A 12,429-nucleotide genomic window follows, 5' to 3' on the forward strand; every position below is an offset into this window, starting at 1 on the left:
GTAATTAATTTTTTTATTCAAAGTTTTAGCCAATACTGCACCGGACACAACACATCTGTTTGTTGGATGTGGCCTGTAGGCTGTCAATTTGAGACCTATGCTGTAGGAGATGGGGTATTTATGAAAGCATAGAAGTGAACTGAAGTAACACTTCAAAACACTTTTCAAAAATAACTATGCATATCCCTCACTGGATGGCTCCATTTCAACATACCTACTGCATATGAAGACACATGTTCTTTCTCTGGGGAACCAAAAAGGGATTCTAGGTCAAAGTGACTTGCAGGTCTTCTGAGGGCAATGGTGCAACCCAGGATCTCAGTCTGGCTGTTAAAAGCCTGGTAGAAGAGGGTAAGCTGAGACCAGTAAGGCCTGTGAGGACCACTACCAGGAGATGGCCATTACTTGTTTCCTTTTCACTTTAAGGAAATTAGGGGTAGTCTCTTTGAATTGTATATACAACCAAATCAACATAGCCAGCAATAACACAGACAAAACATGTTATAGCTGTTCAAGTCCAAACTCCTCATTTGACAGTTGGAGAAACTAATGTTTCTGGCCAAAAAGTCACTGGCCAAAAAAGTGAGTTGCTCAGAGTGACCCGGCAAACCAGTGGTAGGGTCAGGCCTACTGATTCCTAGACTTAACATTCTTTTTAATAATCTTATGCTGTGATAATTAAGGTAAATCGGCTCCATAGTTCCCCTAGCACCAGGAATTCCTAGACAGAACAAGCAGGACTTGAAATTAGCTTAGCTGGTAAGTGCCCTTTTAAATCTTCTCATGGGCATGGTGATGATATTCTTTGCAAACTTTATACTTCATGGGTAAGGACCAACGAGGGGACAAATAGATCTTTCTGAAGCGCTGAGGTCATTCACAAAGTATCCGGAAGAAAAGTTGGCTGTGGCTAATATATGTAAGGTTTATGACCCCTGTGCTTTTTGGACTGACCTTTCCAGTGCATGTTTTGCTTTTGCTTTACAGTTTCTTTTCTATATCTCCCTATTCTTCTTCTTTCCCATCAGCCTAGGTCTCAGGCCTAAACTTGACAAGTCAATTAAACTGCTAATTATTTACAGCATGGGAATAGGAGTACATAGTGACCAAGAAGCACACATATTTCCCCTGCTATGGTCATTTAGCTCTCTATAATCTCAGACTAGTAACTCTTGTTGATTGTGACTCAACTAATCCTTTCCATACTTCATTTCAGGGTCTATTGTTCTGACACTTGTCTTTTTTTGTTTTGTTTTGTTTTTGCTCTGAAACTTTTTCTCATTGGTTCAGCTGTTGAAGATGCTGCAGTTGCAGCAGTGTACATCTGGAACAGTTGGCTGACTTGTTGAACTTCCCCCAGGGACTACTCCAGGGAGAGGAGAGGAGGGGAGGGGAGAGGTGGAGAGGCCAGAACAGTTGCCTACAAACAGAGATGCCAATATTGCCTGGACGTTCTGTGGACCACCCTTGTAAAAATGCACCTCACCTGGTCCTCAATATCCCCATTTATTCATTGAAGGCACATATTCTCTGCTCAAAACTGGTTGCAGAGGCAGGCGAGAAACTCCTCCGGCTGTGGATTATCTCATACAGCACTTTCTGCATTGTAAAGGGACCCACACATATTTGTTGAATTAATTAATAGATCAAGAAATCTCAGGAGACTGTTTGAACCTGCATGGGGCAACATCGCCTCAGCTCCACCTGGCTTACGTGCGCTTCTTGGCCACTTAGATTGAGGCTCGAGACTCACTCCAGGAGTGGGGCTGCCTCATTTCCACCCCAATCTCACTCCCTTTGGCTCCCAGGCTCCTGGGTTTCCTTTTTCTTTTGGCGCGCCACAGGATTGCAAACACTGCAGGCATGGTTTCATTCCAAACCAAGAACTGTTTTAATTAGTTTAACGTCTGTTAAACGCTTTGAAGATTGAAAGCAACAGATAAGTACTGGATGATGTTATTAACAACTGCAGTTAATTGCAAACATTTCTATTAATTCTAGGTTCTGCCTCCTTTTCTTTGCTCCACTTTCTTTCCAAGGTTCCCAAATTCTTCTCGGCCTCCCCCTTCTTCCCTTCTCCTGCCGGTTTGGACGGTAGGGGGTTAAATTGGGGCGGAGTCCAGGGATGAACGACAGCGGCGGTCACCAACTGGAACAGGCGCAAGCGGGAAGAACTGGGTGGGGCAGTCAGGCAGAGGCGAACCCCCACGCCCCCAGGCCCCGCCCAGTGGCTGGAGGCCCAGGGTGGAATGGCAGGGGGCGGAGCGCCAAGGGCTGGCTGGCCGGTGGTTGGGCGTTCGGGCAGCCGCCCGGGGGATGGGGCGGGGTCGGCTTGGGCCACCTCCTTCATTCTCCCCTCAGGCCGAGCCGCCCCTCTCCCCCGTCCCTCCTCCTCCCTTTCCCACCCCTCTGAGTGGAGCTGCACATGCGGCAGCTCCCTGCTCCGTTCCGCCCAGCCTCCGTTGCTTTGGAACGGGTCCCTGCAGCCCCTAACCGATGGCAGGGCAGTAGCTGCCTGTCAGGGGTCCTGAACGGCTGAGGCAGACGCGGCGGCTCCAGGGCCTCAGAGAGTGGGTGTCTCCGGAGGCCATGGGCTACCCAGAGGTAGAGCGCCGGGAACCTCTGCCCACAGCAGCGCCGCGGGAGCGGGGGAGCCAGGGCTGCGGCTGTCGCGGGGCCCCTGCCCAGGCGGGTGAAGGGAACAGCTGCCGTCTCTTCCTGGGTTTCTTTGGCCTCTCGCTGGCCCTCCACCTGCTGACGTTGTGCTGCTACCTAGAGTTGCGCTCCGAGTTGCGGCGGGAACGGGGAGCCGAGTCCCGCCTTGGCCCCGGCACCCCTGGCACCCTGAACAACCCCGGTGGCCTCGACCCTGACGGTCCCATCACTCGCGACTCCGGGCAGCCATCACCTCAGCAGCGGCCGCTGGAAGCAGAAGAAACCACACTCCCCCCACACTCCCAGGACGGGCACCAGGTGAGTCACCTAGTAGGGGCGGCGGCGGCGGCGGAGGCCCCCTTCCCTTGTGGGCAGGGCGGGAGCCCTCCCCCACAGGGCCCTGGGGAGGACTCTGCCACCTCCAGCCAAGTTGCAGGGCCGGACCGGGGAGAAGGCAGGCGAGCCGGGGAGAGGTTGCCCCGGGGCAGGTTGCCCTCGGTCCTGGTCTAGTTCCCCCAGACTCTCTCAGGACCCCTGGACTTGGGAACCCTGGCAGGCGCCCGCCGCCCCCGGCTACCAGCTGCCTTGGGGAAAGTTGGCGGTTCTCCCGGCCGCGGAGGTGCGGACGCTGCCCCTCTGGAGGACTAACGGCAGCAGCTTAGCCCTTCTACTCCTGGTGAGATTCTCTGCCCGCGGTGCTTGTTTTTTCGTGTCCAGAGCTGATGCCAGCACGAGCAGGCTCTCCTTTGGAGTTGGAGCGGTAAACGGCTGTAATAACTGCTCCACAGTTGAAACAACTTTTAATCGTATATTTAGCGCGGGTCCTTGTACGCTGACCACAACGTGGGCTTGGTCACACTTATCTGCAATTTGAGACTGATTGTCCTCAGTGTTCTAGTGAGGATCAGCGCCCCGGTGGAATTCTGGTAGAAGTATGCCGTCTTGCTAGACAACTTTTGAACAGCAGTTTAAAAAATCTATGAAAATAAAACTCACCCTTTGCATGCCGGTTCTGACTCTTGGGGGTGGGGGTGTGGATAGGGTAAGTGTGAAGTCTCTTCACTACTGCTAGTTCCAGAACAGGAATCCACTGATGGTATAATGAATTACTCAAGAGTAATCTTTCAAGAGCAGTTTTCGTTTTGTTTTGCAGTCTTTATGGTTGGCAAACTATTAGCTTTGGTGATTGTCTTCCACTTTTTCAGCTCTCTATTCAACTAACTTTAGTGCACTTAAAATAAGTATTCTCTTAACTGCCCTATTTTGTCATGTGAAATTTAAAAGAGGCAAGTGTAAGAGAATCTTTTTGAGGTGGTTAGAGAATAATAGTGAATTTGTTCCTTTTGGGGAAGAGGGCAAGTTGTGCCAATAAGTTTCTTGAAATGAGGGACCCCGGATTTCTATATTTACTACCACATTCAGAGTCATTGTCATACTCTGTAAACATCATTTGTGCTCTTTGACTACCCATCCAAAGCTGGCATCACATTCATGATGAAACTGTAATGTTGGGACTGACATATATTCTACATTGTGCATTGTAAAATTACCCTGAGCCTAAAAATGTCTTGCTAGCACACTCCAACATACTTATATAACAGCTTATCAAAGAAGAGAATCAGTAGACATGCTTCTCATACTTGAAACTTTAAACACTGTAGCTAAATGATAATTAACTAGGATTCTGGCTCCCTTTATCTATCCACCCCCACCCCCACAATGCCCAGTAGAAATACTTAACAGCTGAACATTGATATGCTGTGAAAAGATGAAGTAATTGAACTTCCTTAGTCAAATGGTAGCCAACCCTTTTCAGTATTTAGGATGGACAGACCTATGTTTATAGACTGAGGATTATAGCAGGACAGCTGCACTCTTCTGTGGTGGTATGGGGCTCTCACTGGTCTACAGTGGCATTTAGTTGCCTATTGTTTGCATGGCACTTCAAATAGTTCTGTCTAGATTTACATACAGCTCCCCATTTTCTGTCCTTTACTTCTGTTTTAATCTTTTTTGAGCAGTCATGACAAGCAAACTGGCTCTTTAGATTTGCTGGCATCAATTGGAGTCAGACACTTTTACAATTGTAAGGGGCCATATGAGTCCATTTTGTTTTATCTCCTAGGATAGCACATAGGTCCTGAGGGAGGGGAATGATTTATCCAAGGTCATTTACAACTATGGTCAAGGGTAGATGGGAAGTTGGCCTCTTGACTCCCAGTTCAAGAAAGTTCATTTGTTCCCCTATAGCAGGCAACTCCTGGAACTTTTGGGAGAAAGTGGGATGGAGCTCCGTAGTACAATTCTTGCAATGTACAGGGCTCAGGTTTGCATCAATTTCTTTTATTCTACCTGTATTTTGGCCAGACTAAGTTTAACATGTATCTTTACTCTTCCTCACTGTTACTTTCAGGAGAATTGAAGTACACTTTCAAGGAATTTTAGCCCAGATTCAAATTATGTTTCTCTTGAGAATATTAGTTTTACTATACCCACTCTCTCCACCCCCAAAAGTTTGGCTATTAGACTTAAATTGATATGGCTAGATCTTGGGTAAAATTTCTAGGGCCCTGGTGCACCCTCTGCTGGCTTTGCAGGGACATTTAATTGCAGTATCTGCTGACAGTCAAGATTCGAAGTTGTGCTGACAGATTCTGATTCATAAACAAGGAAGTAAACAGCCTTGTGGGATTTGGCCACGTAGGTCATATTTTTATATTTTAGTTTTTCAACACAAACAGCTGCTGTTACAGCAACTCTTAGATGGAAAGGAAGAAAGATAAAAATATACACCCTTCAGTGGGCAGAATATTCAGGTTTCTCACCAGTTTGTTTGCAAGGAATAAAGACAAACTGATGAGAATAAATTGCAGAAAGATCTCATGAGACCAAGTGGGCAAAGCAGAGTCAGTTCATTATATAAGGCTATACAAACCTATCCGTGTTTATGAGATGATGGGCTCAGTTACAACTCAAGAAAGGGATCTAGAGATCACTGAAGAGTTTCACTTGTATCTCTCAATTTAAAAACATTTAAAACAAGATACAGAAAGAAATTAGGGCAGTCAGGATACATAGCAGAAAGATCAGCAAAGTTCTCCAGGGGAATTGTTAGAAAAGCCTCCCCAGTAGGGACATTGTTAATGATAAAAAGTGAGAGGGTCACCTCAGATCTTTTGGAATCATAACTGTCTCCTTGAGCTGGAGTAGCCGAGGAGTACCTGTAGATTAATTTGGCAACTCGTTAGAGATGATATGAAGATCATCAACTTCTGATTTGGACAGTATACAATTTGATTGTTAAAGTAAAAAATAAAAGTCACTGTTGATCATTCTATAAAGAAATTAGCCCAGTTGTGTTTATGGTCCTCAAAGCCAATAATATGGTAGACATCAGCAGGATGGATGTTGAAAATGACAAAACAAAACCCTTATCTTTTCCACGTAAAAGACCAAGAGTAGATTTGCATCCATAATCATATAGAAAATTCTGGTCGCTGCTCCTCAAGAAAAACCTAACAGCTGATAAAAGCCCTTAGAAACCCAATTAAATTGATCAAAAGTATGGAGAGATTTTCTAGTTTTTTTTTCCCCAGTCTGGAGAGAGAGAGAGGTTAAAGGAGGGATATGATCAAAGTCTACAAAACCATGAGAGAGATGAATAAGATTAATATATTAGTATAATTTAACAATTTAGCTCAATAAATAGCCTGACTCAGCCCGACGCTATGTTAGGTATTAGATATCTTTTAATAGTTAAAAGATTCTTTTCGAAGAAAGGCAAGTAAAGGTAGTATCTCATTCAAATGATTGCCTAAGAGATAATCTAAATTGGAACTCTAAGATTTAGGAAGAGTTTAGGAAAATAGAAATGGGTAGATTAATGAGAATTTATTTGAGACTGTTGGGGATATTTGGAAAATGTTCCTAATTATTTGAGGTGATGACCTAGAAATCAACTTTTTTTTCACAAAACATCTCTTGGTTTAAACTATAGATAGGACATTAGTATATACTGATTTTACATTGCTTGTTAAGGCTGGTTGATCAAGAAAATGACTAGGAGTCATTAAATCCAATAATTTTTTTTTTTTTTAGAGGAATGGGATCCAGATGAAACAGCCTTCTATAGGGTTTAAATCTAGTGTTTTCGGTGTGACATTGAAGGCTTTTGATCGACTGGCTCCATTATACCTATTGCATTTTCTCTCTCACTAATTCTACTTCTGCAATGCACCCACCATATCCTGTCTTGGGATCATTCTATAGTTATTATTGCTGTTTTTCGTTTAATAACTCTTGTGTCTTTATATAGAACTACTCAGAAATCTGCCTTCTTTTTTTTGTCTTGTTCCACAGTACTAATTCAATGCTAGTTATAGTTAAGGGACTTAAATACTTGTTGAATTAAATATCATTTTGGGCCTTTGGAGATATTCCTGTGAAACAAAGACATTTTCTCTGTATGTAACAAGCCTGCTTTCCTTAAGTCTTGCTAAGCCTGTGTCAGCTATGCTTAGGTGAGTAAATTGTTCCACTGGCAACGTTTCACTGGTTTCTAGAGTTATTAGAAAGTGAAATAGAGAGGGGCCCTAACCCTTACCTTTAAAATGATGTAAAAAAGCTTTCTGTAATACATCATTTGATGTTTTGTTTTATTTTGTATCTAAGTCTCATCTCGTTCTCAGATTTTGTGAAAAAATAATCTATAATTTATCTGTAAATACCTTACAGTGAAGATCTCTTTGTAATAGAGAAGCCATTAAATACCCAAGAACATTACCAAGAAAACCGTTTGCCTTGCTTGTTAGGGCGGCCCTCATAGAGGACCGACTTTATATCTGTTGTACTTAGTTGTTTATCTTCCCCCCTCACTTTTCTTTTTTTTTTTTTTTTAAATTTTTATTTATTTATGATAGTCACAGAGAGAGAGAGAGAGAGAGAGAGGCAGAGACACAGGCAGAGAGAGAAGCAGGCTCCATGCAGGGAGCCCGACGTGGGACTCGATCCGGGGTCTCCAGGATCGCGCCCTGGGCCAAAGGCAGGCGCCAAACCGCCGCACCACCCAGGGATCCCCCCTCTCACTTTTCTATTGAAGTATTGCATACATACAGAAGAGGTGACAAATCTTAATTGTGCAATTTGATGAATTATTACACAGTGAACACACTAATGTTACCAGAACCCAGGTCAAGAAGTAGAACTAGCCAGGTGCCTGGGTGGCTCAGGTCATGATCTCCAAGTCCTGGGATGGAGTCCCACGTCAGGCTCCAGGCTCAGTGGGGAGTCTGCTTCTCCCTCTCCCTCTGCCTCTCCCCCTGCTCATGCGCACACTTTCTCTCTATCTCTCTGTCTCAAATGAATAAATACAATATTTTTTAAAATTTAAAAAAGGAAATAGAACTAGCATCTCATAATCCCCACATTATGCTCCATTCTTATCACTGTACCTTCTCACTCCAAAGTTAATGATTATCTTGACTTTTAACATCATAGGTTAGTTCTACCTATTTTGAAACTGATATAAATTAGTGTATATTTTGCAGGGGGTCTGGTTGTTTTTCTCAACACTGTGATATCCATCATGTTGCATGAAGCTATAGTGTTTTATTTTTATTTTTGTATATTATTCCCTTGTTTGAATATACTACAGTTTATTCATTTTATTGATAATGACTATTTGGGTTGTTTCTTGTTTGTGTTATAATAAATAATAATGCTATGAATATTATGCATATCTTTTGCTTATATGTATTTGAATTTTTTTAAAGATTTTATTTATTCATGAGAGAGAGAGAGAGAGAGAGAGAGGCAGAGACATAGGCAGAGGGAGAAGCAGGCTCCATGCAGAGAGCCTGATGTGAGACTCTATCCTGGAACTCCGGGATCACACCCTGAGTTGAAGGCGGACATTCAACCACAGAGCCACCCAGGTGTCCCTGTATTTGAATTTGGGCAGTGTATGTTCTCATTCATTTGGGGAATATAAATAATAGTGAAAGGGAATATAAATAATAGTGAAAGGGAATATAAGGGAAGGGAGAAGAAATGTGTGGGAAATATCAGGAAGGGAGACAGAACATAAAGACTCCTAACTCTGGGAAACGAACTAGGGGTGGTGGAAGGGGAGGAGGGCGGGGGGTGGGGGGGAATGGGTGACGGGCACTGAGGGGGACACTTGACAGGATGAGCACTGGGTGTTTTTCTGTATGTTGGTAAATTGAACACCAATAAAAATTAATTTATTAAAAAAATGAATTTCTGTTGGGTATATACCTAGGATTAGAATTTTTGGGTTGTAGGGAATGCATAGTTTCAAATTTATTGATAATGATAGTTTTTCTAAGTGATTATACCAATTTACATTCTACCAGCAGTATATGAGAATTCAAGTTGTTCCACATTCTTGTTAATACTTGTTATTATCATTCTTTTAAATTATAGCAAATCTAGTGGGTGGGCTTGTAATACTATCTCATTGTAATTTTAATTGACATTTCTCAGAAGACTAATGAAGTTGTACTTTTGCACATGTTTATTTATTTGGATAGCTTCTTCTATGAAGTACCTATACAAGTATTTTGCTCATTTAAAAAAATTGAGTTATTGTCTTTCTCTTATAGGTTTGTAGGAATTCTTTATATACTCTGGCTATGAACCATTTTTTGTACTTTTTATGTTGTAAACCCTTCCCAGGGATCCCTGGGTGGCGCAGCGGTTTGGCGCCTGCCTTTGGCCCAGGGCGCGATCCTGGAGACCCGGGATCGAATCCCACATCGGGCTCCCGGTGCATGGAGCCTGCTTCTCCCTCTGCCTGTGTCTCTGCCTCTCTCTCTCTCTCTGTGACTATCATAAAAAAAAAAAAAAAAGTAAACCCTTCCCAAATCTCTTTATAGTATTCTTTGAGGAACAGACCTTTTAAATTTTAATGTATCCAGTTTTTCAGTATTTTCCTTTATGACTAGTTTTTTTTTATGTTTCATTTAAGAAGTATTTTCCTACCTTGAGATCATGTAGATATTCTTCCATGCTGTCTTCTAGAAGCTTTATGTTTTTGGCATTCACATTTAGATCTACAGTCCATCTAGAATTGATTTATGTATATGGTGAGATATTAGGGGCCAAGTTTTATCTTTTATGTATAGACACTCAACTGATCCAGGCCATTTATTATAAGGAATGTCTTTTTTCTTCACTTCTTTAGTGTCACCTTTGTCATAAATTGTCTGCATATGTGTGAGATTGTTTCTGAACTGTTTGTTCTGTTCTATTAGTCTATTTGTCATTGTAACAATACCATAGCCTTAATTACTGGACTTTTTAATAAGCTCTTGATATCTGGTAAAGCAAGTCCTTCCACCTTGTTTCTCTTCTTTAAAAGTATCTTGGATGTTCTTGGCCCTTGGCATTTCTCTATGTATTTTAGAAACAGCTCATCATATTTCACAAAAAGAATAATTTTAAAGGGAGTGATGTCAGCAAGATAGATTAGGAAGTCCTGAACCCTCCTCCTTTTCCCCCAACACACTCATTTAGCAATGATTCAAGGAAAAATTCCCTTTGTGAGAAATTAAGGGACTAATTCAAAGACTTCTATAACTGGGGTGAACATGAAACCAGACTCACTGATGCTAGCAGGGAGATTTGGGACACCCTATCACCGGCTCAGCACCATATGATAAGAGACCTTCTAGCATCCAGCTTCTTCCAGAGGGAGCAAGGGGTTGGTTCACATGTCTAGCACTCCCAAGTTTTCAGAGGACCTACTTCTGTCTCGCCAGTCTTGAAACTCTGAGAGGCCTGCCTAGGAGAAAACAGAAACAGTGTCTTGGGCTGGTAGATATCCTAGATCATCCCTCCTACTGTGCACAGAGCAAGAAGAACAAAAAAATCCCAGCTGTCATTATTTCCTTGGGGAAGAAACGTTTATCTGTGCATCTGGTGCTCCAGGGCTGCCCAAAGCACTGGCATCTGATTTGTCAGTCTAGAAGTGGATGGATTTGACACAGTTTAGTTTCAGGGGAGAACAGAAATGATGGCTAGGACTGATAGATGCCATAGATCCTCTCATCCTGCTCATCACAGAGTGGGTAGATGAAACATTTCAGCTTTGAGCTTATTCCTGGAGATGGAAGAATTGATCTGTGGATTCACTGCCACAACTTCTCCAGGGCTGCCCAAAGAACTGGCATCTGTATTGCCAGTCTTGGATATCTGATGGGTCTGGCATAGTCCATTCTCTCTGGAGGAGAATGGAGATGGCAGTTTGGATTGGTAAATGCATAGCCACTTACGTAGAAAAAAGCCACAGTCATTTGCTTATCTTTAGGGAGGGAGAGAATTGATAGAAGCCCCCAGAATTGCTGATTGGGCTGATTGGTGAAGGTCTTATATACAAGACCAAACCATGGAGCTTGGAAGAGGTGCTTTTTTGTGTGTAATGTATAGACACCAACACAAATGAAAATGAAAAATCAAAGATATTCCACACAAAGGAATACATTGTATGTCCAGATACCCTAAAGATACAGATCTGAGCTTTGACAGAAAATTAAAAATGACTTATAAAGATGCTCACCAAGATCAAGAGAACAGTGCATAAATAGAGAATTCTAACAAAAGAGACTGAAAATAGAACCAAATAAAAATCATGAAGCTAAAGAACCCAGTAGTAAAACTGAAGAAATCATGAGCAGGATTCAGCAGCAGATTAGGTAGAGCAGAAGGATCAGTGGACTAAAATTGGTCTTTGGAAACAATTCAGTCAGTGGAAAAAGAAAAATAGTGAGAAAGCTTAAGGGACTTTTGGGATACCATCAAGCAGATCATTATAGATATTGGGGAGTCCCAGAAAGAGAAGAGAGAGAGAGAGAAAAGACCAGAAAGTTTATTCAAAGACATAATGGCTGAAAACTTTCCAAATCTGGGGAAGGAAATGAACAACAAAATTCAAGAAGGCCAGAGATTACTAAATTAAAAAAAACCCAGAGAAGCCCACACCAAGACACATTATACTCAAATTGTCAAAAATCAATAATATAATTTTGGAAGCATCATCAAAAGAAAACCTATTTATCATATACAAGGGAACTCCCCACTAAAACTGTCAGTAACATTTAAGCAGAAATCTTTCAGGCCAGAAGGAAGTGGGATAATATATTCAAAGTGCTGAAGGGAAAAAAAACTGCCAACCAAGAAGACAATACCTGTCAAAACCATTCTTAAAAATAAGAAGAGATTCAGACATTCATAGAAAGATTAAAAGCTGAGGAAAGTCATCATCACTAGACCTGACTTAAATGCTTCGGGAAATGTATTACTTTGAAATGAAAGGATACTAAAGAGTTATGTGATAGCATAAGAAAGTATGAAACTTATTGGTAAAACTGAATATATAGACACATATAGAATACTGTATTATGGTAATGGTAGAAGATAAGTCACTTTTATTTCTAGTGTAAAAGTTAAATGGCAAAAATATTAAAAATAACTTAAAAATATACACTATGAAAAAACTATGGATGTAAAATGTGACAAAAATAATTGTGTATGGAAAATAAGAGTTTTTTTTAAGACTTTTAAATTATTTATTCATGAGAGACACACACACAGAGAGAGGCAGACACACAGGCAGAGGGAGAAGGAGGCCCCATGCAGGGAGCCTGATGTGGGACTTGATCCCGGGATTCCAGGATCATGCCCTGGGCCAAAGGCAGGCACTAAACCGCTGAGCCACCCAGGGATCCCTGAAAATGAGTTTTTATATGCAATTGA

At 42.2% G+C, this 12,429-nt stretch overlaps 1 protein-coding gene across 7 annotated transcripts in view; it reads left to right on the plus strand.

The window, feature by feature from the left end:
• The first annotated feature begins 2,298 nt into the window (after positions 1–2,298).
• The window catches only part of EDA (ectodysplasin A), a 426,386-nt gene continuing 416,255 nt past the window's right edge, over positions 2,299–12,429 (plus strand). For all 7 annotated transcript variants that reach the window (XM_072744258.1, XM_072744260.1, XM_072744263.1 and 4 more), the window contains exon 1: positions 2,299–2,973. In XM_072744258.1, the coding sequence (XP_072600359.1) occupies positions 2,590–2,973 (384 nt within the window). In that variant the 5' untranslated portion in view covers positions 2,299–2,589. The remainder of the gene's footprint in view (positions 2,974–12,429) is intronic.

Source organism: Vulpes vulpes, chromosome X (genome assembly GCF_048418805.1).
Source record: "Vulpes vulpes isolate BD-2025 chromosome X, VulVul3, whole genome shotgun sequence".
NCBI lineage: Eukaryota > Metazoa > Chordata > Mammalia > Carnivora > Canidae > Vulpes > Vulpes vulpes.